The sequence below is a fragment of the Athene noctua genome, chromosome 15 (genome assembly GCF_965140245.1).
Source record: "Athene noctua chromosome 15, bAthNoc1.hap1.1, whole genome shotgun sequence".
NCBI lineage: Eukaryota > Metazoa > Chordata > Aves > Strigiformes > Strigidae > Athene > Athene noctua.
The window spans coordinates 20,015,264-20,037,897 of NC_134051.1; the positions used below are offsets into that span (position 1 = coordinate 20,015,264).

At 55.1% G+C, this 22,634-nt stretch overlaps 1 protein-coding gene across 1 annotated transcript in view; it reads left to right on the forward strand.

Annotated features, from left to right (window-relative positions):
- Positions 1 to 20,860, forward strand: part of HS3ST4 (heparan sulfate-glucosamine 3-sulfotransferase 4) — a 61,503-nt gene extending 40,643 nt beyond the window's left edge. The window contains exon 2 of the mRNA XM_074919385.1: positions 16,921 to 20,860. Within this exon, the coding sequence (XP_074775486.1) occupies positions 16,921 to 17,557 (637 nt within the window). The 3' untranslated portion in view covers positions 17,558 to 20,860. The remainder of the gene's footprint in view (positions 1 to 16,920) is intronic.
- The last annotated feature ends 1,774 nt before the right edge of the window (positions 20,861 to 22,634 follow it).

The window sequence follows — 22,634 nt, forward strand, 5'->3', positions numbered from 1 at the left end:
GAGACAGTGCAGGCAGAGGTAGAGCACAAAGACCAGGGACCAGCAATGGTTAGAAACATCTGCAAGAAACAGAGGCATCGCCTTTGTATTTTTTTTCTTCAGAGACACAAATTCAGTGTCGTTGCTGCCATATCGCGCGTTGCTGCGTCCCACAGGACGGCTGCGGGGATACAGCCGTCCAGGCAGAGGCTTTTGCAGCCCTGCAGATCCATGTGGAAGGGCGCTCAGAGGCTCTGTGCGTCCTCCCACACATCAGGGAGTGACATCCGCAGCCCTGGGATTTTTTTTTCTTTAAATGCCTTCTGATTTCCCAATGCCCGGTGCTCAGGAATCTAGAAAAACACCTAAACGTGCTCCCAAATAAATGAGGGCCATTCCAGCAGGCACCAGAGCCAGCACGTCCAGAATGCTGGAGCTCAGCGGGGGCTCTGCAGCACCGCAGCACTCTTCTTTCCCATCTGGGATTCTTTCCACACGTCAATGATTCAGGAGGTGGGAATGCCATCCCACCTCACCTCCAGCCGTGTCCCAGGCACCTTCGGAGTGGTCTCTGCTCCCCTTGGCCAGCACGTTCCCAGCCGCCATCCCCTCACCAGGAGCTAGTCTCTCTTCTCCTCTGCAGTGCATTTCTTGGAAGCAGGCTCACAAGAAGAATATTGTCTCCAGCTTTCTCTTTTATTTCAGGCATGTATTTAAAATGATGCTTTTGTTCCAAATGAATGAGTTGATTCATTCAGAAGTGCAGTTTCTGTTTTTGAATCAGCGGAGCTGTTTATGCTCATAGTGTCCATAAAACTGTTATTTTAGTCCTGACACTGATGCTTATGAATAAAATTTAGATCTCATTCAGAAGTACATTAGCTGTAGCTATTTGGCTTCTTGTTAAAGCATTAATTTTTATTGAGAAGACTACATTGCCAAGCAGCTCCTTCTGCATCTTGAAGGAAACTAAGTAACTCAAAGTACAGACTTTGGTAAAACCAAATCACAGCACGTGTCCCACCCCATCCCACCCAGTACCCTCGGGTCTAAACGTCCAGTTTGTGGCGGGTTTTGTTCTGTGGGCGGATCACGGCGGGCACTTCCCAGTTACCCCGGGTGAATTGGGGAGGCTGGAGCAGATGTGCTGTTGCTCAGGAGGTGTGTGGGGTCTGCGGGAGCCGTGGGTAAGCTGGCGCTGCATTGCTTATTCATGACGGGCTGGATGTTGGGTGTGCTGGAGCCAATTAGCTCTCCCATGTATTTATTGCACTTTTTTTGCTTGAAGCAAGCTGTTAAATGTCAAAAATACTTTAGCATTTTAGCAGAAAGATAATTTTTTAATAGATTCCACCTACAAAAAGGAGCTGACTGGCAGAATATTAAACTCAGGGAGATTTATTTTTAATCCGTGCCTCCAAACAGCTTGAGATAACCATTTTTGCATCGCTCCTGGCTGATTAATACTGCTGTCCCTTGCCTGTCCTCCTCACTTGGTGCTGTGGCAGCTGTGGCCTCTCACATCCCATTAACCTTGCCTGCAGAAGGGACACCTGGCCAAAACGAAGAATTAGCTCTTGTAATTAGGAATGTAAACATCGCACAGTGCCTGCTAACATCCACACGTCCCACCCTGCCTTCTCCCGGTGCTCGTTAGGGCAGGATACTCCAGCCGGGCTCTTCCCGTCAGCAGCTTCCCACACCCCAGCTCCCAATCCTTTCTCGATTAACAGGCATATAAACCCGAATCAAAGCACAAGTGCCTCCTGTTCTCCGAGGACTGGGACTGGTGTTGGCTCAGCGCTTGCTGCTCCTAGGAAAGGCCCCAGCAGTGTCTGCCAGGGCTGTGTGCTAAGTCTTGTCCCTGGCCTTAGGAGAGCGAGTTGATGTCCCTGACCGTGGCTGTACCAGCAGAGCAATAGTCTTGGCCACGGTGACGTTTGCATCCTGGCTCTGGGAGCTGCTGGAGCAGCACCAGGCCAGGGCGTCGAGTGTTTCCATGGCAAAGCTACCTGGGGTGGCACAGGGATGCCCTCTTGCCACCTGCCTCTGGTCCTGCTAGGTTTAATTTTTAGGTGAAGTGCTGTCACTCTGTTCTCAGTATCAGTAGTAACTGCCTGGTGCGGGATGGAGCAATTAAGTCATTGTTCATAATACAGTAGGTTCTGAAAATTAAGGTGACTTTATTTGTTTCTCGGTAATATAATGAGCTATTTTGAGTGATGCTAGATTTAATGGCTAAATCAATATGTGTATTTAGTGTTAGGCTTTATTTTAGCACTAAGTGACATGAGATAAGCAGACCTGGGAGTGTTAATTGGTTTGTGTTTAGCATTTACACTAATCGGAGTGTGCAGTGCTGCCCAGGGCTCTTCAGCACTAGTAATTCTGTTTATCCAAACCAGGGATTGTTTACTCTATTGACTGGAGTGGCATCAGTCTGTTTTTTCACTTACTTGAATGTTACACTGCATGTGTAAATTTAACACAGCCCTGGCTAAACCTGAGCTGTGCTGCACATGGTGTGTCTGTGTATGGGGAAAAGGGGGCTAAACAAACCCTGAAGAAAACAAAACGTTAACAGGCACCTGTGCTGACAAAGTCATTACTGGAGGGTTCAGTACTGCAGGTAAACAGTGTTTATTTTCCCTTCATGGCTGGCATCTCTCTGCCCTCATTTCGAGGGTGTGCATGAGGGAAGATGAGCCGTGTTCCCCCTCCCGGCGCGCACCCCCTGCCGCAGTCAAGACCGAGCTCCCATCACCCCATTTGTTGGATGAATCCCCCGGCCCTGCCCAGCGCGTCGCCGCGCTCTGTTCTCATGAACCCCCCCAGGAGACGGGGTTTATCCGCGGAGGTGCCTGGGCCCTGCTGCCCGGGGAGGGATCCTGCCTGCGCTGCTGGGCAGCCTGGATGCCGCCCGCAGGGTCTCTCCCGGGCACAGAGGCCGACGATGTCCCCGAGCTGCCTCCGCAGATGTCCCCGAGCCGCCTGGCCCGGGCTGGCGTCGCCCGACGCTGCGGGGAGCAGGTGTCCGGGGAGGAGCCGCTGGAGCCGGGAGCCAGCGGCAGCCCAGCCTGGCTGCCCTCGGAACGGCTTGGAAACAGCCTGCCCGCTGCTGCCTTCCCATCGCATGGCTCTTTTTTTTTTAATAGAGTTGCTTTTGGATCATTTAGTTTCTATCCAAACATTTGCTTCCCAGCTGAGGTCTTGGAGAGCGCAGCTCCGGCTGCCCGGGCCGGTGCTGAGCCCCTGGCGATGGCGCTGTGTCTGCGGGGCGCTGGCACCCCCCCGCTGCCCGACCTGCCTCGGGGGCCGCTCGCGGGCTCCTGCCCTGCCGCAGCCCCGTGCTCCCGCTGCCCCCTCGCCCCTTCCCCTCGCAGGGCACCGGGGGCTCGTGCGGAACCCGCCGTGTTGTTCCCCCAGTGAGGACCTTCCACCTCTGTCAGCCCAGGCTGCTCCTTCTCCTGCCCGCTCTGAGCTGTACAGAGAGGCGGAACGAGATGAAATCCCTTTTCTTTTCCAAGTGCTGCTTTGATTTCTGCCCAACAACCCCTAACTGGGCCGCCGTGCCCCTCCAGTGCCGCTGCCTGGGCGGGAGCGGGTGGCTGTGCAGCGGGGGGACAGCCCCGAGTCGCTGTTATCTGGAGCTGCAGCAGTGTTTTGACAGGTCCTGAGATGGACGTTAAATCACTTCTGCGAGGGAGAGTGAAGGGATGTCACTCGGGCTCAGAGAGGAAGCTCTGCTGTACCGATTGCACTGACTGTGTGATCCGAGTCAGAATGAGAATCATAAATCTTGATTATTCTCTGTCTCAGCTGATTTGAACCAAATGCCTTGGACAGGGATATAGTTCACATCTCGCTGAAAACTGCAAAAAAACTGATTAAATGTACAAACTGATATAAATAGCACTCTATCTGTGTTAATGCCCAAACTGTCACTGCTCGGGGAGAGGATCCAGCGTGGATGGGGCTCTGTCCCAGCCCAGAACAGCTTCCTGGGTATTTTCAGAGGCAGCTCTGTCCCTACTGCCATTTATTTTGGTACTTTGTTCCTGTGATGCTGGCTGTTATTATGATGCTGTCAATTACAGATGGCATCTCTGATTCTGATTGCACTTTGCTTACAATTAAGCATCCTATAGAAAAATGGAAATGCTGGGTCATTAACATAAAGTAATAATAAGGTAAACCATTCAATTATGGCGGAAAAAACATTTTGAATAATAAGGATATTGTATGCCTAAAAGACATTCACATGCCACTGTATTACCATTTTTGCATACATAATAAATGAACTTAAACCCCAAAATAATTGACAGAAGCAAATAATAAATAGCTGTGCCCTCGGCAGCAGCCTGGCTGGCATTGCTCCCTCCCGGGCCAGAAGGGCAGCTCCTGGGAGGGAGGGAGGAGGCCCTGGTCTGTGCTGTCGCCCTGGCATGGGGCTCCTCTGATGCCGGGACCCGGGGGTGCAGTGCCAGCCCTCGGTGCCTCCGGGGTGCCCCGGGGACTCGGAGCTGAGGCAGCCAGCTTGCCCCTGGTGCTGAGGAGGGAGAGCGGGGGCTGCGGGGAAGTGGCAGTGAAGAGGGATGGGACAGTGGTGTTCATTGCTGCCCTGTACCGGCGAGGGCGGGCAGCAGGGCTCTGCCCAGGGCACGTGCTGGGTGCCAGGGGCTGAGGCAGACACTGCCCCACTGTAGATTAAACATGGGGTATTGTCTTCTGGGCAGCTGCGAGGTGAATGCGATGGGGAAGATCTGCCCCCCAGTGTCTCTGTGGAGGGATTTGGGCCTGGCTTTGCCACTTCCAGCATCCGCTGTCCTCTGAGAGCCTGCCAGCTCCCTGCAGGAGCCTGTCCCCGCCACCGCTGCCCTGCGCCCAGCCGGGGGCCTGCAGGGACCCCCCTCGCCTGCAGCTGGACAGGGAACGGTAAGGGCACCGCTCTGGAGGGGCTGTGCTGCCCGTCTGCATCTGGTCAGCCAGGAGCTCCTACGCACCCTTACCGGCAGCTTTGTGTCGGACCTTTCTGTGCCCGTGGGGCCAGAGTCCTCCCTTCCTCTGGCTGCCGGAGGTGTGAGAGCTCGGCAGCGGTATCTGTACAATTACTTCTGTTACCCGACCTGTTCTGCAGTTATCGCTCCTCTGTTGTCCCTCTGTAACAATTCCCAGCCTTTTAGTTCTTGATGGCTCACCTAATACTCTGGCCCTGTGTTAGGATAACATCCAGATACATCTGAAGAGTGGAATTTATTTACTGTTTTTCCCTGAAAAGCTTTTAGCATGATACAGCAGCAGTGCTTTCACTTAGGCAGCCATTATTGTCAGGGTTTTTTTACCCAGTAGAAGTAAATTTTGCAGAAGATGAAAAAGGGCTCCTCAGGATGTATAGCTCTGTGCTACTACATTTTAATACTCTGTTTTCATGGTCTTTTGTCTCCGGAAGGACCCATCTTTGGGAAACAGGAATGGTTTGAAGTGCCCAGTTGAGTCACATCAGTATTTAAAGTGAACTGGACTCTGTGTGTAGCACTGTCTTCCTCAGCTGTATCTTTTCCATATCAGATTGGCTTTTCCAGGAACTGCAACATCAATAGCATGTATTATTAACAGGCTTGGAACTTCCACAGATACTACTTAGCACTCAGCAAGGCAAGGCGGGACGGGAGCGCTTCTGCTCGGGCGCCTGCCAGCCCTGCGCAGGGCAGGAGGACTCGGCCGCGTGTCCCTGGCGCCTGCCCGCCTCGGGGATGGCTCTTCCCAAGAGGGGTACAGGGCCGCTCTGCCAGGGCCTGCTGCCGGCAAGGTGCCCTGGATCAAGTGTTCCGGAGAGGATTTCTGTCCTGCAGGCGGTGTGTTCTGTCCGGCCTTCCGTGTGTTCGTGCCCGTTTCAGCCGAGGACGGGCGGTTGGGCAGGCGCAGCCGCAGCCCTTTGCCTGGCCCGAGGCTGAGGCGCGGACTGTGGCGCCCGGGGGCTGTGTCTGTGCACACCTCAGCTTGGGGCTCGCTTGGGCAGGGCACGCAGCGGGAGGGCGGAGGAGCCCCGCGCCCCCTCCCCTGCCCGAGCTGGGGGCGCGGGAGCTGCAGGCGGCTTTCCAGGCCCGTCCCGGGTGGCGACAGCTCTGCAGCCTGGCCTGTCTCTAAGTGAGGTTTGATCGCTTGTATTGGGGATGTTTTTCCCATGGCAGGTTTTCATCCCACGGCAGCTGTGTTGGTGCTCTCCAAGCCGGTGTAGGGAAGGGCTCCACGCTGCTCCCCTTCTGCTCTCCCACCGTCAGCCCCGTACTGGGCACTGGGACGCGTGTCCCCAGAGGCGCAGGTGACACCCATGGCTTGGCCGTGTCTTCTGAGCGGGTGGGGGAATAGCACTGGGGGGAAACAGGAGCACCCCCATTCTTCAGAGGACCCGCTTGACAGAGCAAGCTGCCCATGACTGAGACACGAGTATTAGGACACCCCAGGTTTTTCAGAGCTGATTTATTTGCTCATTAAATAGCTGTTGTGTGGTCCCCAGACTGCCTGAACCCTTTCTGCAAGACCAAGCCTCTTGCGAGTGGAGCTCGGTCTGGTTACCCGGAGTCCTCAGGGTGGACATGCTTCTTTCTGGGTTGGCTGCTTTCTCAGCCCCAGGATTTACACCAAGTCATGGACGCCCAGGTCTCTTCCCTTCCTCCTGTGACAGTGGAAAATGAATGAGTTAGCACTTGAGGGACTTGTATCCGTATGTGGAAGGGAAGCCTGGACTCGGAGCAGACCACCTTGTCTTGAACACCCCCAGTCAGAGGAGGCAGGGCTTGCCGCTGCCTGCCAGCGAGTCCCCGTTGCAGCACGTGTGCGAGAGGCTGGGCACTCGGAGCAGCGCTGCTTTGCTGTAACTGTGATCAATATAGTAATTAAATCTGGTAGATGACACTGAGATACTCCCAGTGAATGGGATTGCTGAGTGTCTGTAGAGAACTGTAGCGAGGCTTAGTCAAAACAATTTTGACTGCAGTGGGGTTAGAAATACGCATTTCAGCCTTTTTGACAATCTGTTTCATGGCTGAGTGCTGACCAGCGATAAATCTCACACTAAAATGGGAGCACTTGGGCCAGGTTTATCCCTGGTGAAGCGATGTCGTACTGAGCACGAATCCCCGTCCACGGGACTGAGGTTGTTTGCACGGTCAAGGCAGGTGGTGCCGAGGGCCGCGCTGAGCCACCCGAGGTGGCGGGTGTGCCGAGAGCTTCCAGCGCACCAGGGGCTTGCGGAGCTCCGGCGGCCACTCACGGGTGAGGTCAGGCAGTGGGGGGGTGAGCACACCCCTCTGTGTTCGCCGGGGCTGCTGTGAGGAGGGGGGGGGGTGGGGGGACCCCCCGTTAGGGGGGCAGTGAAATTGCAGCAGCGCTGTCTGCTCTGACACTGCACCGTTTGTGTGAGAGCTGCGCAGTCAGACGGGCGAGGGATTTCAGCACAAGGCAACAGCCGTATCCCAGAGGAGAACCACTTGAGGAAAGAACAGAAGAAAGCAAGATTTAGCATTAAGATCATAATTTCAGATTGCATTGTGCGAGCATCAACAATCTATATACATGAGAGTCTTTGGGGACACAATGCTGTATTAGCCATCCAAGCCAGCCTGAACAGCGAGGGTTATTTTTAATTGCAACTGAATGGATCTAACCTTGTGATGTCTGTTCACAAAGCATTGCTGGATTAATACAGGTTCCATAGTTGCTTCTGCTAAAAGACTTTAATGGATCAGCTTAGTTCTCTGCTCCATGATTATAGCATTCTTACCCGCCTATCATGCATGAGCCAGATGGTCCCAGTGAAATCAGAGCATATTTATATTTTTGTCTGCTACTCAGCCAGCTGCCCACTGATTTTGTTGTATAGTGGTAGGAGGAGAGGAGCCTTCCCGGGTGAGGTTCACCCACCTCTTTTCCTAGCTCTGGCATCTCCCCCACCTCCTAAAGTGCCTCGGGGAAACCACGGAAAGTTCTGGCTGTCTCGGAGGCTCGCGGCCGGCCGAGGGCAGCAGCGCGGCACCATCTCCTGGCACGGATTCAGCCGCTCCCCAGCGCACAGGGGGATGTTTTCAGTTCTATTGGTGATGAGAGCCATTAAGAAGGTACAAGTACTAAAGAGATCCTGAGCGATGCCTATAAAACCTCTGAATCCCTGACAGAATCAATAGCGGGCTCTCAGGAGTAACTTCTTATCCAGGCCAACTTCAGCACATGCCAATGAGCCGTTAAAGATTTTGCATTTTGTGGAGACACAGAATCCTTTTCATTGCGATTGTTGTACTCCAGACTGGGCGAGATGATGAAAAATCACATTGGAAATAGACTGTGCTCCAAAGGCACTTTCCCTGGCGTCTGGGAGAGCGGCTCGAATGATGCTCGTGGGCAGCATCCTTGCTTCCAACGCCTGCCCTGCCTGCGCCGTGCCGGAAGGGTCCTGTCCTTTGGGGACAAACCCCTCTGGCCACGTCTCGAGGAAAGCAGAAGGGGAGCAGGAGAGGGAAGGAGGGAGCAGGGGAGCTGTGCCCCATGGAATGGAGGTGCTGGGGCTGGCACCTGGGCCACAGCCGAGCCTTGGCCGTGTCCCGAGCTGTGTGCTCGGTCCCTGCAGGAGCTGCGAGAGGCTCGGGCCTGGCGCCCCGCTGCTCACGCTTCCCTCCTCTTGGATAACTTTGCTATTGACACAATTTCCAATTTGGCACTTCAGTTACCGTAGCAACTCGATGCTGCCGTTCTCTGATCAGATCGGCTCCAGTTAGTCAACACGGCGGCGGCGCTGGCACCTGCGTTGGTATGGCAACTGGGGACCCTTCTGCATCCCGCTGACACTGCTGCCCAGGGACGGCCGCGGGTGGCCCGGGGGGAGCGGGCAGGGCAGCAGGAGCACCCGGTGGCAGCGGGGCACGGCTCGGCCTGTCGCAGGGTGACAAGACTCTCCCAAGCCCCGGCTGCTCAGGGTGTCCCGGGTTCCAAGCCCTGCACAGCCTGGGAGGCAGAGGGGAGCAGCTCAGCAGGGTTGTGCCTGGCATGGAGCAAGGAGTGTCCTTGCGATCTCAAACTGCCCCTCACAAGAGCATTTTGCACAGACACCGAATGGCTTTGCAAACTTGGGGACAAGGGAAAGCTGCTTGTCTCGGGGAGGGAAACCCATGACCCCAGGCAGCCCTTAATTCTGAGTATCGCAAGAGCTCAAGTCACAGTGAAGGGTGGTTCACCCCCTTCTCCCCCAGCCACCACCTTCCGAACCATTCAGCTCTGTCAGTGAGTCTCCTGGGGGAGATTTGTTTTGCTTTAGCCCCAGACTGAACTGGCACCCACTTTTCTGAAAGTGCTTTACAATTTGCGTTTAATGTTTTTTAACAGACATGTGCAAGCCATTTGAATTAAAGCAGTATGAATCTATTAGGCAGCGACAGATGCAAGTTTTGTGTCTCTTATTAGAAGGGATTGGATTCTGAGGTTTAGTGATGTGCAAAGGATTGGACTTCGGTGAGATTAAAATTATTTTCAGCGTTAAGCGCAATATTTCTAAGCTAATGCACTCAGTCTTGAATATAGATTCACAGACCAAAAAGATTATAAAACATTAAACCTATGTAAATTCAGCTGTAAATTTATGTTTGAACAAATTCAACAAGAGATTTGACTTGGGGGCTTACAGCAAATAGGTTCTGCTTTTAATGCGTATTGCAGCCTTCAGTTGCAATGCCGTTCTCCCCTTGAAAGTCCCACGCCTGCTGAATTACTGGCAGGTCACAGTTGACAGCTCAAGCAATTATACCGGAATGTGTTAATAATAAAAAGGAAAATTACTTCACGTTTGTCTTTTCAGAAGACAAAAGCAGATGCTTGCTCCACCCTGAGGAGCAGCAGAGATGAGCTCACGGGCAGGTGACACAGTTGCAGCACCTGGCCGTTGCCTCTTTCGGATAGCAGCGGTGCAAATCCACGTCCTCCTCTGTGGTTCTCCAAGCCCTGGGAGTTGCTGTGAACTTTTTTCTCTTGTTGAGAACATGAAAATACAGTTAACAAAGACTCCTTTTGAGTGGGATTTCAGGAAACCTGCAACATCGTGAACAAGCTGCCTACACAGAGATAAATGACAGCTGTGACTGAAGGAATAAACAAGATAATCTGGATTTAAATAAACCACAAGGGGATTTTGGCAACATGCAAATTCACAAATTTATAAAATGTATCCTTTGAAAATAAAGAGCTTGTCTGAAGCCAGCAGTTAAGAGCAATTACTACAGCACATTTTCCCTGTGCGGGTTTAGAGCTGGCCTTTGCCACAGACCAGAGACCAGGAGCCAGATGAGCTGCCCATCGCCACACAGCGGCTGGGGCCATTTTCATGTACAGAGCAAGAAAACATGAAGAAGCAACAACAGCGAGTCGCTGGTGTGACTGAGAGCTGCAGGAGCAGTGGGGGTGCTGGGGGGGCACGCCGGGCCGCCTGGCCCTCCTCAGCCTCCAGGTCACAAGGAATGAATGGGAAAGCAGAGAAATATCAAAAGCCCAAGTGAGCACTCAACAATACGTATTTGATCATCTGCTTGGAGGACCAGGTAATTCCTGGAGCCAAGCCCGGGAATGGCGATTAAAAGTTTCATTTTGACATTGCACAGCGCAGAGGTGCTGCTGCCAACAAGCCCGGAGAAGTGGCACCTATCCCTGTCACCAAGCGACGGCGTCCTTAGGGCCACGGTGCGGCTGAGCTCCCTCCGGTGCCCCCCTTTCCCGGGTGGGTGGCGATGGAGGCAGAGGGGTGGGGGGGGCAGAGACCAGCGCAGGGCCGTGGGGAGCCGTGTCCCATCCCAGCGCTTCCCCCCCGCCAGGCACGGCCAGCGGCAGGGCGCTGCCTCGTCCTCAGCCAGCCCGGCGTCGAAAGGGGGAGGAACGCTGCGGGCACAGCCAGAGCGTGTCCCGGAGGCCGCGCAGTCCTCTCCGGGAGCAGCCCCCGCGCCGGCGCTGCGGCCTCGCAGAGGAGAGCGGCCGGAGCGGGTCAGCGCTAGGGCTCCAGCCTCCCTCGGCGGTGCTCAGCAAGGCTCTCGGTGCGCCTGCCCGGGGAGGCGGCACCTGGGCAGTCACTCTGAAGCAAGGCAGGGTTCAGGAAAAAGCATTTCTGCCTGTGCGTCCCGGAGCTGCAGTAGTTCTGGCGCTCTGCAGGGCCAGGGGTGTTCCGAGGACACGCTGCAGCTCCCAGTGTTAGCCTTAAAACTGCACAGCAAAAGCTGAATCTGCTTTTCCTCCTCTCTTCCTTGATCGCTACTTCCCCGCTGTCTCTCCCCAGTGCCAACCCATCTATCCATTGCTCTTTATTGTGCATGGAATTAAACACAGTCCTTAAATGTGGCAACACTTTCAGATTATTAGCTCTGCAATTTCTTGGCTCCTGTTTATTGTGATAACATCATCTGAAGGGGCCATTGTAATTAATAGTTTGTTCGTGCTTCTTTTATAAACCCCTGGTGTGTTTGTTTTCTACTTGAACATCAGCCACTACATCTTGCTTCCAGTGTATTGTCTGAAGTGTCCCCACGACAGAGAAAAAGCTTAGAGGTTTGGGGTTTTTTTTTGCAACAGCTTATTGAAACCACAATTTAAAGTAAAAACTGAGGACAATATTATAGGCAAGATAATCGTCTTGCCCTGACCCTGGAGCAGAGGGGACCAAAACCCCTGTTCACAGAACTGTTGCATGGCGGTGCCTGGAGGAGAGGGAGCCCCGCTCCCGGCTGTCCCCCTGCCCCTGCCCGCGGCGGGATGGGCGGCAGCAGCAGCGTGGGGGAAGGAGGGCAGCAGTCCTGCCCCTGAATTCTGATCAGTTTTCATCTCTTTTTAAGAATTGTCATGCAGGCGGCTCACGGTGCCGGAGAGATGCTGCTCGGGGGGAGCAGGAGCAAACAGGGTACAGATGCCTCAGGAACCCTCCGGTCTGATTGTGCAGGCAGAGCACCGGCACAAGGGGTGGGGCCCAGCCGGCCCCCACTTGCCCTGAGCTTTTATTCTGAGAGTCCACAGGCACTTATTTGCAGAACAGCATCTTGTCGGCTGAGAGAGAGACCAGATACCCAGATGTATTACAAAAAACCCCAGAAGCCGGTGGCTGTGGCTAGACCAATTCACACTGCAGCGTGAGCAGCGGTGAGGGGTGTTAACTAACCCCAGGGGCCCTCCGGGCCCCCCCGGCCCCGTGCTGCGGTGTGCTGGTGGAGGCTGCGCTCGGGTGGGCCGGGGCAGCTCTGGCTGTGCGTGCGCGGGGTCGGAGCAGACAGCAGCAATGGGCCCCTCGAGCCCTGTTGTCTGAGAGCCCATCGCTCGGAGTCCAGCAGAGCTTTTAGCATCTCCTAATGGCCACGCTTTGACATCTGACAGCCGCTGCCCGCTGCGGGCTGCCTGACCCAGCGCTGCAGGGGTTGGCCTGGCTGAGGCGGCACCAGCCTCTGGTGCTGCTGCGGCGTGTGGGGCAGCTCAACACCACGGCGTGACGGGGCTTGGTGCTGGCCTGGCGCTCCAGCACCATTTGCAAGGTAGAAGGTCTTTTACACGCTGCTCCTTCTCCCGTTACCCAGGCAGCCCTGCCTCAGCTTCACCCTCCTCGCTGAGGAGTCAGAGCTGCCTCTTCCCCTATCCTGCAGTGCCACAGGCGACAGGTTCAGGGGTTCGCTGCAATCCTCCTGGTCCCGGCCGAGCCTCTTGGCCCAAGGCGCTGACACAAGCTCCCAGCAGCAGGAGCGGTAACGACAGCCCCGGGTCAGCCTCCCAGAGCGTCACCCCCACTGCCAGCTCAGGACCCAACGTGCCCCTCTGCTGGGAAGGGAGACCTGCAGCGTTCCTGCGGGGAGCTGGCACGGGAGCATCGGAGCCCATACAGCCCTTTCAGGCTTTACCATGGTGTAAAATGAAGGTTGGGATAAAGCAAGAAGGGAAGACCTGCGTTCTCCCATCCTGGCGGAGCAGGACAGAGTCAGTACGGAGCTGGCATGAAGGAGAAGCGCTGCCCAAGCACCGAGGGACGAGTCCGAGGACCCTGTTGCTGCTTGATGTCTTTGAGCACAGAATTTCGCAGGAGGGACCAGACACCTCTGTGTGTGTTTATCATGTCTAGAGTTGCCACTAACTACAGAGACTGGGAAGAAATATTAAAACTTTCTGCTTCAGGACTTCATTAAATCCTGAGTGATTGGAATCAGGAGGAAAGGAGCATGGGCAGCGAGTCCCCTAGCTGGCTGAGAGACCCTCAGCCCTTCCTGGGAGTTCCCGTTACTGAGGGGTGTCAGACCGGGCGCTGGCCGTGCCGCTGCTCTGGCTGTTGGCACAGGACAGCAAGCAGCAGGGTACAACATGGTCGGCAGCTGGTGATAGCATCCCTTAAAAAGGAAATGCTTACAGATTACTAGCTATAACTGATGATAAAATAACTGTTTTGTGGAACAAGGAACACAAGACTAACACATTGATTTTGGTAATTAATGGTTCAATAGAAACCTGTTCTGGGAGCGCCCCAGGCAGAGTCACTGGGTTGAAAGTACCTTTATTCCCTGGTCCCAGTTCTTTCCCTCACTCTGCCGCCGTGTTCTCCCAGGCCCACGGCACAGCCTCAAAACAGCCACGGGCGCTGGCTTCTCCGTGCAGGCTCCCCCTCTTCTGGAGGCTCCTCAGGCTGGGGCTCTGTCTGTGCTCCATGCTCATCCCAGTCCCTGCTGGCGGTGGGGCGCTCCCCCTCCTCAGCCTCAACCCGAGAGTGGCCGCAGGGAGCCCCCAGCAGCCCCCAGCCCCCTCCTGGCTCAGCCCCCAGCTGTCCTCCTTCCTTCCACTGCTGCCTCACATCAGGACCAAGACCCACTTTCTGTGCAGAAATTTTAGCATTTCAGTTCCAAGTTTGTTAAGCAATATTTAAAAAAAACCAAACCATCAAACAGGAAATTTTACACCACCACGGCATATTTTGTGGGCAACGCAGAAAGGCCTGGGGTGTGTGCGAAGGCCAGCGAGCGGGACTGTGCAGCGGGGACACGGCTGCGGTGGGTCACATCCCGAAATGGAGGGTCAGCCCCTGCCAGAGACGTGCTGCTGAGCGACTGCGATTCCTGGGGGGTACAAGCGCCGGTCAGGACCGCACAGAGACTGAGAAGTCGGGTGATCCCCAGTGCAGCCCTGGGAGTTTGAGGGATGCCCGTGCAGGGTTGGCCGCCGGCCGCTGCTCCCCGCAGCCAGTGGTGCAGGTGCCAGGTGGCTGCTGCTCTCAGCCCCTGACCATGCCGTGGGCCTTGCTGTGATGTGGATAGCTAGAAAAGATGCTTCCTTCCCACTGGGCTGTTAAATCCGGGTGCTGGATCCCCCCCCCCAGGAAAGTCAGTCTATAATTCTGCAGCATCTGCAGTCCCCGAGTGCTTGCATCCCTCTTAATTTGTTCAGGCTTTCTTAAAGGAAAAATACCTGAAGATGCATCGTTCCAACTGATCCTTGTTCCCTGCATATCGCTGCTATGCGATGGCTGGTGCAAGGCAGGGCCAAGGTGCTGAAGTGCTCTGGGCAGAAATGGGACTGCAGACACCCCACCGTGCTCTGGGGAGCTGCAGCCCTGCTCCCCTACAAGACCCCCATTGCCAGGACTCAGATTTGTTAACAGGGAAGATGCTGATTGCAAGAGATAGGCAGCCACAGGACCCTGCTGACCTCTTCGCCCAAAAATGCTGACGGCACGAGCAGCCTCAAACCCACCTTTGCTCTTGCCTTGCCAGGAGATCCAGCGCCTCCTCCAGCACCTTGGCAAAACAAGTCCGGCTGGATGGATGAGCAGTGAGCAGTAAATACTCAAATTACGGGGAGGGTTAAAGCAAGCTGATGCATTTAGCAGTCACAAATACGAGGCGACACTGACAGGCAAATGTAGCTGGGCCTTCCCTGACAGGCACTTCTGCTTGCAGACTTCAGCTGCGTAATTCCTGAAATGGCTGGTTCCTGGGGCTCGGCGGTTTGACGTCAGCATCGCTGCGGTCGCCAGTGCCCAAGGTGCTCTTACAGAACCATTTCCAGCCTATTCGCATTGTTTCCTCACCATATGTTTGTCCTAAAAATAGTTGCAACATGAAGGGATAATCCTGCAAGACCCTGAGCATCACCAGCCTCCGTGTCTGCTGCAGAGGGCCTGGCCCGAGCCCCACGTGCTTGCCGGGGGCCGTGACACCGCTCCAGCTCTGCCCCCGGCGTCAGGCACCATGGCTTCGGGGCAAATTAGCCAGTGACAGGTTAAACGAACTGTGCTTCACGTGGGTGTGCCTGGGCACCAGTATTTGAAAAGCTTAAGTTAAAAATACTGTTGAAACACACTGAAGCAGCACTCGACACTGCACCGGTAAAACCTCTGAGCAGGGGAGGGGTCACTGCCGGCACACAGGGTCACTGCTGGTGCGAGGTCACTGCTGGTGCGAGGTCACTGCTGGTGTGAGGTCACTGCCGGCACAGGGTCACTGCTGGTGCGAGGTCACTGCTGGTGTGAGCTCACTGCTGGTGTGAGCTCACTGCTGGTGTGAGGTCACTGCTGGTGCAAGGTCACTGCTGGTGTGAGGTCACTGCTGGTGCGAGGTCACTGCCGGCACAGGGTCACTGCTGGTGCAAGGTCACTGCTGGTGTGAGCTCACTGCTGGTGTGAGGTCACTGCTGGTGCGAGGTCACTGCCGGCACAGGGTCACTGCTGGTGTGAGGTCACTGCCGGCACAGGGTCACTGCTGGTGCGAGGTCACTGCTGGTGTGAGGTCACTGCTGGTGCGAGGTCACTGCCGCACAGGGTCACTGCTGGTGCGAGGTCACTGCTGGTGTGAGCTCACTGCTGGTGTGAGGTCACTGCTGGTGCGAGGTCACTGCCGGCACAGGGTCACTGCTGGTGCGAGGTCACTGCTGGTGTGAGGTCACTGCTGGTGTGAGGTCACTCCCGCGGCTTTTGGGATCCAGCCAAGTTCCCTCTGGGGCCTCTCCACTGCAGATGAGGTCCGGTGCCGGTGCCGGTGCCGGTGCTGGAGCAGAGCCCGGCGGGGCAGGGGCACGGCGGCAGGACTGGGGCTGGCCGTGGTGTGCACAGTGGAGGGGTCCGTGCCTGGCTCATGGCGCTGCCCTCCAGCCTCCCCGGCACCTGGCGGCTGAGGAGGTGTGAGCAAGGCTGGGCTGCTCTTGCAGGAGACATTTAATACCTTCCGGCTTGCTATGATAATCTTTAACTGGGGGCAGCTGGGACAAGCATTTACCTCTTCATTTTCTTAGATATAAATGCTATCTCTCTGCAGTTTCATTTTACAATATGGTAATATGCTATCCAGGAAAGTCTTGCTACATGCTAATTTATCCAGTAGGCAAATTCCTTTTGGCTAATAAAAGTGCTTGCACAGGAAGCTCAAAACCCAGCAGCAATTAATTATTGACAGAGCATGTGAATTAGAGATAAAAGAAAAGTCATTCTTTCTCACACACAAGATAGTAAATAAATTTAATTATTGTACTAGAAGCAAGGGATCTTATTCTGTATTAAGTTTTATTAGCTGAGACATTTAAAAGCATGTCATCATAACAAAAAGGTCTTGTGTAATCCTAACTGCACCACTCTGGTACAAGGCTCTGAAGTGAATAGGCTTAATTGAGCAAATGGAAGCAGATGGCTTGCTGAACAGACAGGTATTGTACAGGTTTATTGTCAATTAACTTTTGTCTACATATGCCTATGGCGAGTGGGCTGTGTAATGTGTTACTGAGGCCGATTAACACTTCAGGCACCCACCACGTCCAGGGTCCGGGAAGAAACAAATCCAGAAGTGCTTTGGTCCCTGGGGCCGCCGGCGGGGCAGCCGCCCTCCTCCCGAACGTGCGGGAGGGACGCCGAGGTGTCCCCCCTGCCTGGCCCTTGCTAACCGCCCCTCCTCTGCTTCTGCGCAGGAACGTGATGCCCAAGACGCTGGAGGGCCAGATCACCATGGAGAAGACCCCCAGCTACTTCGTGACCAACGAGGCCCCCAGGCGCATTCACTCCATGGCCAAGGACACGAAGCTGATCGTGGTGGTGAGGAACCCGGTCACCCGGGCCATCTCGGACTACACGCAGACGCTCTCCAAGAAGCCAGAGATCCCCACCTTCGAGGTGCTGGCCTTCAAGAACCGGACCCTGGGGCTGATCGACGCCTCCTGGAGCGCCATCCGCATCGGGATCTACGCCCTGCACTTGGAGAACTGGCTCCAGTACTTCCCCCTCTCCCAGATCCTTTTTGTCAGTGGTGAGAGGCTCATCACTGATCCGGCCGGGGAGATGGCCAAGGTCCAGGACTTCTTAGGCCTCAAGAGGATTGTGACAGAGAAACATTTTTATTTTAATAAAACCAAGGGGTTCCCCTGTCTAAAGAAACCAGAGGACAGCAGTGCTCCCCGGTGCTTGGGCAAGTCCAAGGGTCGAACTCACCCCAAAATAGACCCAGACGTCATCCACAGACTGCGGAAGTTTTACAAACCCTTCAATGTCATGTTTTACCAAATGACAGGCCAAGATTTCCAGTGGGAGCAGGAAGAAAGTGATAAGTAGAACCACAAAATCGGGAAAAAAGTTACTTTCTTTTGAGATGTGAATCTTCATTAGAGACCCAAACTCACTCAGGGCTGGAGGCTCAGCCTTGTGAGCGCAAGACTCTTGCGCTGTCAGGGATGCAGCCAAAGCCGCCCCGTGTTTCCAGCTCTGAAACCTTAGTGGCATATCACCTCGCGTTGCACTTGGGCTCTTCCCACCATGACTCTGAGGGGTCAGGGGCGGGTGGGAGGAGGAGGAGGAGGAGGCAGAGGGAGCGGGGCTCCTCAGGGCGATGGGATGCTTTGTGTTGACACTTTGCTGCTGGTGTCCCCCACACAACCCCGCAGGCAGGACCAGCACCTCCTGCCGCAGCCAGCTGGGCGCAGGGTGGCTCACAAAACCCAGCAGCACTGGGTCAAACCCATAGGTGTGATTTCTCCTGCCCTGGCTTTTCGTTCTGCCCAAACAGCAGCATCAGATCTGGTAAATTCAGGACGTGCATTCAGATGCACACTGGTATTTGTGTGTGGAAGGAATAAAGCCAGTTATGCTGCAAAGAAACTATGTACAGAAACTTCATTTGCACCGGATGTTTTAATTACCTGTTGCACTAAAACTAGTATTTACCAAGTGCCACAAAACACCTGGGCCCGATTCTCCTCCGACTGGTGGGTGTGTCATCTCCACTGGAAGAGAGTCGTTCCTGCTTTGCTGGGATGCTCAGTGAGATGGGAACCGGGGCCTCCTGCAGGCCCCCCGGCTCCTCCTGGAAGCCGTGCCGCCGAGGCGCGGTGCGGAGCCCCCACGGCACCTCCCGCCCAGGCCGCGCCGTGCCCTGCGCTTTGGAGGGAACTGAGGGGGTGACTGCAGGGCCGGGGGGGACAGCCCCAGCGGAGGGTCTGGGCAGCGCGGAGCCTTGGGGTCCCTGGAACTGCCCTTCATTTACACCTTGAGAACAAGATCTCTGCTGCGTGGGGTGGACAGCCGGGTTTGCAAAATGGGAAGCAGCCTTCATCTTTACTTCAGAATTACAAAAAAGCGATTAATTCCCAGCGTGAGCACTGCTCTGCGCAAAAAATGTGTGCTTTCTAGTGGAAATGACCACATCGACCACAGCTGTAAATCCTGGTAGAAACTGTAGAATAAACCCATATCCCACCTGGAACCTCCAGCAGTGTGATGAGAGCTGTGTGCTAGAAGCAGCGGAGCCGCCCGGCAGCGCTTCGGCACAGCTGCCCTGCTTCCACCTCCATTATTACTGAGAGGAACAGTAAGCGAGGGAACAAAAGGAAAAATGCAGAGCTACTGTTGCTGAAATGCTCCCTCCGCATGGGTGGTTTCTCAGGGCACTCGGAGCTGCCTGGCCGTGTTCTTTGTTCTAACGAGTGGTCAGGATGTGTCCCGGTGGAGCGTAGCTGGTGCGAGTGCCCCATCCCCACCCGGGGGCAGGTCCCTGCCTGTCGGAAGGCGGCAGAGATGGAGTGTGAGATGTCTGTGGTAGGACCAAGACTCAGTTTTGATTAAGGTGGCAAGAAATCCCTACTGATCCAGCTAACCAAATGAAATCACTGTTACGTTGGGTAACAAGCCGAACCTGCTTTGGGTTTCATGGCCTGTCGTGTGGTTCATTACGCCATGAAGTGGTGCTGGTGCCTTGGATTGGATGAAAAAAGAGCTGAAGCCATTTAGAAAATTTACACCGTGGGCCGTGCTGGAGGGGCACTGCAAGGTCTCTGCTAACGTCATGTCAGTTCCTATTAGCCTGATTAGATTTAAAAACAGCTCTCGACACAACACAGATTTTCACAGACCCACAAATCCCCAAATTATTACATGAAAATTGGAAGTATGTAATAGGAATAATTTTACAGCGTTTCACACATTATTAAAATCTCAGATCAGCTCCTAAGTGAAAACTGTTGTTACACAGTTTGGTGCAAGCTGCTCGATGGATTCAGTTGGAGGACGAGGGGCTCATCGAGGCCCAGTGTCTGGGCTCCTCAGTGGAGGGGTACCCAGAAATTTTTGCCCATTCCCAGTGTGCTGCGTCCCTGACGGGGCCGAGCGGAGCCTGCAGAAGCAGGACGGTGGCCCTGGGTGCCTGCGGAGGGGCTTGGTGCCAGGGGGATGCCAGCCCTGCTCGCGGCCTGGCCAGGAGCCGGTGGGCTGGCTGTGGCTGCCAGCGTGGCCCTGGCCATCGCCTCCATCGCCAGAGCTTGGATTCTCTCCATCTTCACCCACAGCTTAACCAGGAGCAGTTGAGCGTGAAAGAGCCCCTGAGACCCCCCCGTCCCCTCCCAGAGGGTCTCCCTGCACACCCCACCCTCAGGCCGGCCTCTCCCCACAAGAGCCTCCGGTCCCCGACTGCCGTCGGGGCCCTGTCACGCTGCTCGTCGTGCCCCTCGCTGGAGGGACAGGGGATCCAAAAATGTGCTTGTCTGAGAATTACAACCCTAAGAGCAGGGGGGGTCCGGGCGTGGGGCTGGGCCGGGCCGGGGCACCCATCCTGCAGCGGGCCGAGGCCCAGCGGAGCCGGAGCAGGGCCCAGCAGGGCCATGCGATGTTTAACAGCCGCGGCCGGGCCGGGGAGGTGCTGGGCCTGCCCCGGCTTAACCCGCCTGCCCCGACGCCTGCTCCCGTTCCTTCTGCCATGTGTTCAGAAGTTTGTTTTTTATACCCGTTTGGGACGAGCCGCCGAGCGCCTGGCAGGAGAGGAGGCCCCGCTCTTCCTCCCCTGCGCAGCTGCCGCACGGACACCGACCACCCGGCCCGGCGGGATGGGACTCGGGGGCCCCCGGGACCCCCAGGTGCCACCGGCCCGTCACAGCGCGGGCAGGCAGCGGGGATGTGCCACCCCCCGGGCATGGGCTGGGGGCATGGGTGGCACCAAGGGGGCCTCTGGGGGGGGGGTGTGTGTTTGTCTGCCGTGCTAATGCACAAGCTTGACAGGGGAATTATTTTCTATCTGGCCAGAGAGTGGTCTGTGAAATGAGAGTCAGGTTAATAACACTCTTTTTTTTAAACTATTCAAATGTCAGCATTAGACTACACAGGAAATTGAATTTTGTATTTGATTTCAATTAGCAAAGCATAAATTATATTTAATTTTATACACAGACTGGGTGATTCATTGTTCTGGAAAAGCTGGTACTTTATGGTTCAGAGGCTGGAAATGGAGAGTGAGTCTTTTCTGAAACCAAACTGCTGTGCTGTTGCCTCCTCCCAAACGTGTCTCTGTCTGTCGGTGTCACTCTGTACCTGAACGACATGAAAATCCTGAACTGAACACTTGAACCCACAGCACTAAACAATAAAACGTTGTAGCAGCTGCATTTCTCTGTTCCATTTCTCCCGGCCCCCCCCAGCAGCACCAACACCCCCCAGGCAGCAGACCCACCAGAGGGGCTGGGGGGAGGCACATGCCACAGCCAGGACCAGGACCAGGACCAGGACTGCCTGGGCCAGCACCCAGCCTGCAGGGTCCCGGGCAGGGGGAGAGTTTCCAGCCCGTTGGGCACCATCCCAGAGACATCCTGCAAGGGAGCAGCTCGGGGACCCATGGAGAGCATAGTCCCCACTTTCCTCTGAAAGCAGGGACCAGCCCCCAGACCCAGGGGCTGGCTCAACGGGGGACAGCGGGCCGTGTCCCTGCAGCGGGGGACAGCTTTCCGTGTTGGCCTCACAGCTCGGGGTGCACCTCCCAAGGTCACAAAGAACAAATCCCTGAGCAATGCCTGGGAAGTTTCAGTTGCTGCTGATTAAGGATAAATCAGTGGATAATAAAAGAGGAGAGAGGGCTGGCTGCCAGGCAAAGAAATTAGGGGGAAAATTTTTTTATCTTATTTTGTGTGCACAATTTCCTGCTAGTTTGAAACAAGTTATTTCACAGCACGGTCCTATTGTGTCATCTGATAAAAACCACTGAAAAACTTTTATCAACAAAATTAGGAAGTAGTGAACTATAAAATTGCTAATTATTTTCTAGTAAATTTACTTTTAAATAACTTTAGACACCAATTACAGGCATCATTAAGCACCATTAACACTGGGTATATTTACCAAACAAGGATAGAATACTTATTATTCAAATCAAGATCATTTTGGTCTAGATTTTGCTGTTTAGAAAGCAGTCTCCTCTTACCAGATGTTTAAAAAGTCATCAGAAGATCAATTACACCTCAAACGTAGTCAGATTCCTAATATTTGAATTGTGGTTTGATGCAGTTCAAGCCCTGAAACAAACACCTGTGTGAGGGACCGTAATCCCGCAGCACTGCCCGGCAGCACCTGCACGCTGCTCGGGGCCAGGGCCCACGTGCTCCTCTCTCGCCAGCCCCAGAACGCGTCCCGCCTGCGGGTGACCCAGCTGTCCCTCGCAAGGTGTCCTTCCCCTGCTCCGTGCGGGGCTTCGCTGCCCCTTGCACAGCCCTTCCAGTTGGGCCATCGGGCATCGCTCCTCCCGGCTGCCGCGGCCTCTTGCTGCCACCAGGATTTGCTCCGGGGAAGACCCGCGCAGCCCCACGCAGCGTTTCCCTGCTCCCTCGGCCCCGGGAGCACGTTCTGCCCGTGCGGGGCTGGGGGCTGCCCCGGTGCCGCGCCACAACAGCCCCGTCCCGGCGCCGGGCGCCCTCGGCACTGGGCTGCGCGGCCGCGCACTCCTCTTAATTGGCCGTTGCCAGGCGGCTGTCAGAAAGCTGGCTGCAAAGCTGTTACCTGCTCCCACTCTCCTGCTGTTATCTTTGACATCCTCATTATTTATTAACTGCCCTGTACCCAACAGGCTGCCACCAATGCGGAGATGCTGTTATTATGCAGGTTCGATATTCCGCCTGCCTCCCAAGGTCACATCCTCCAGGATGTCTTGCAAACCAGATTGAAGAGGTACCAGCAAAGATGCAACATGTTCTGTATACGCTGATGCCAGGTTTCAAACAGAGCCCTTAGACTAAGGATGACATAGTAGATGGTGATAGAAGACCCTGTTGCCTGCTGCTTTTCCCTGCCCTGTGCGTAGCACACGGAGTTTTCTGCACCTCCACCAGCAACTGCGGGAAACCAGAGCGTCAGGCGAGCGCTCCAGCCTCCACTGGCTGCA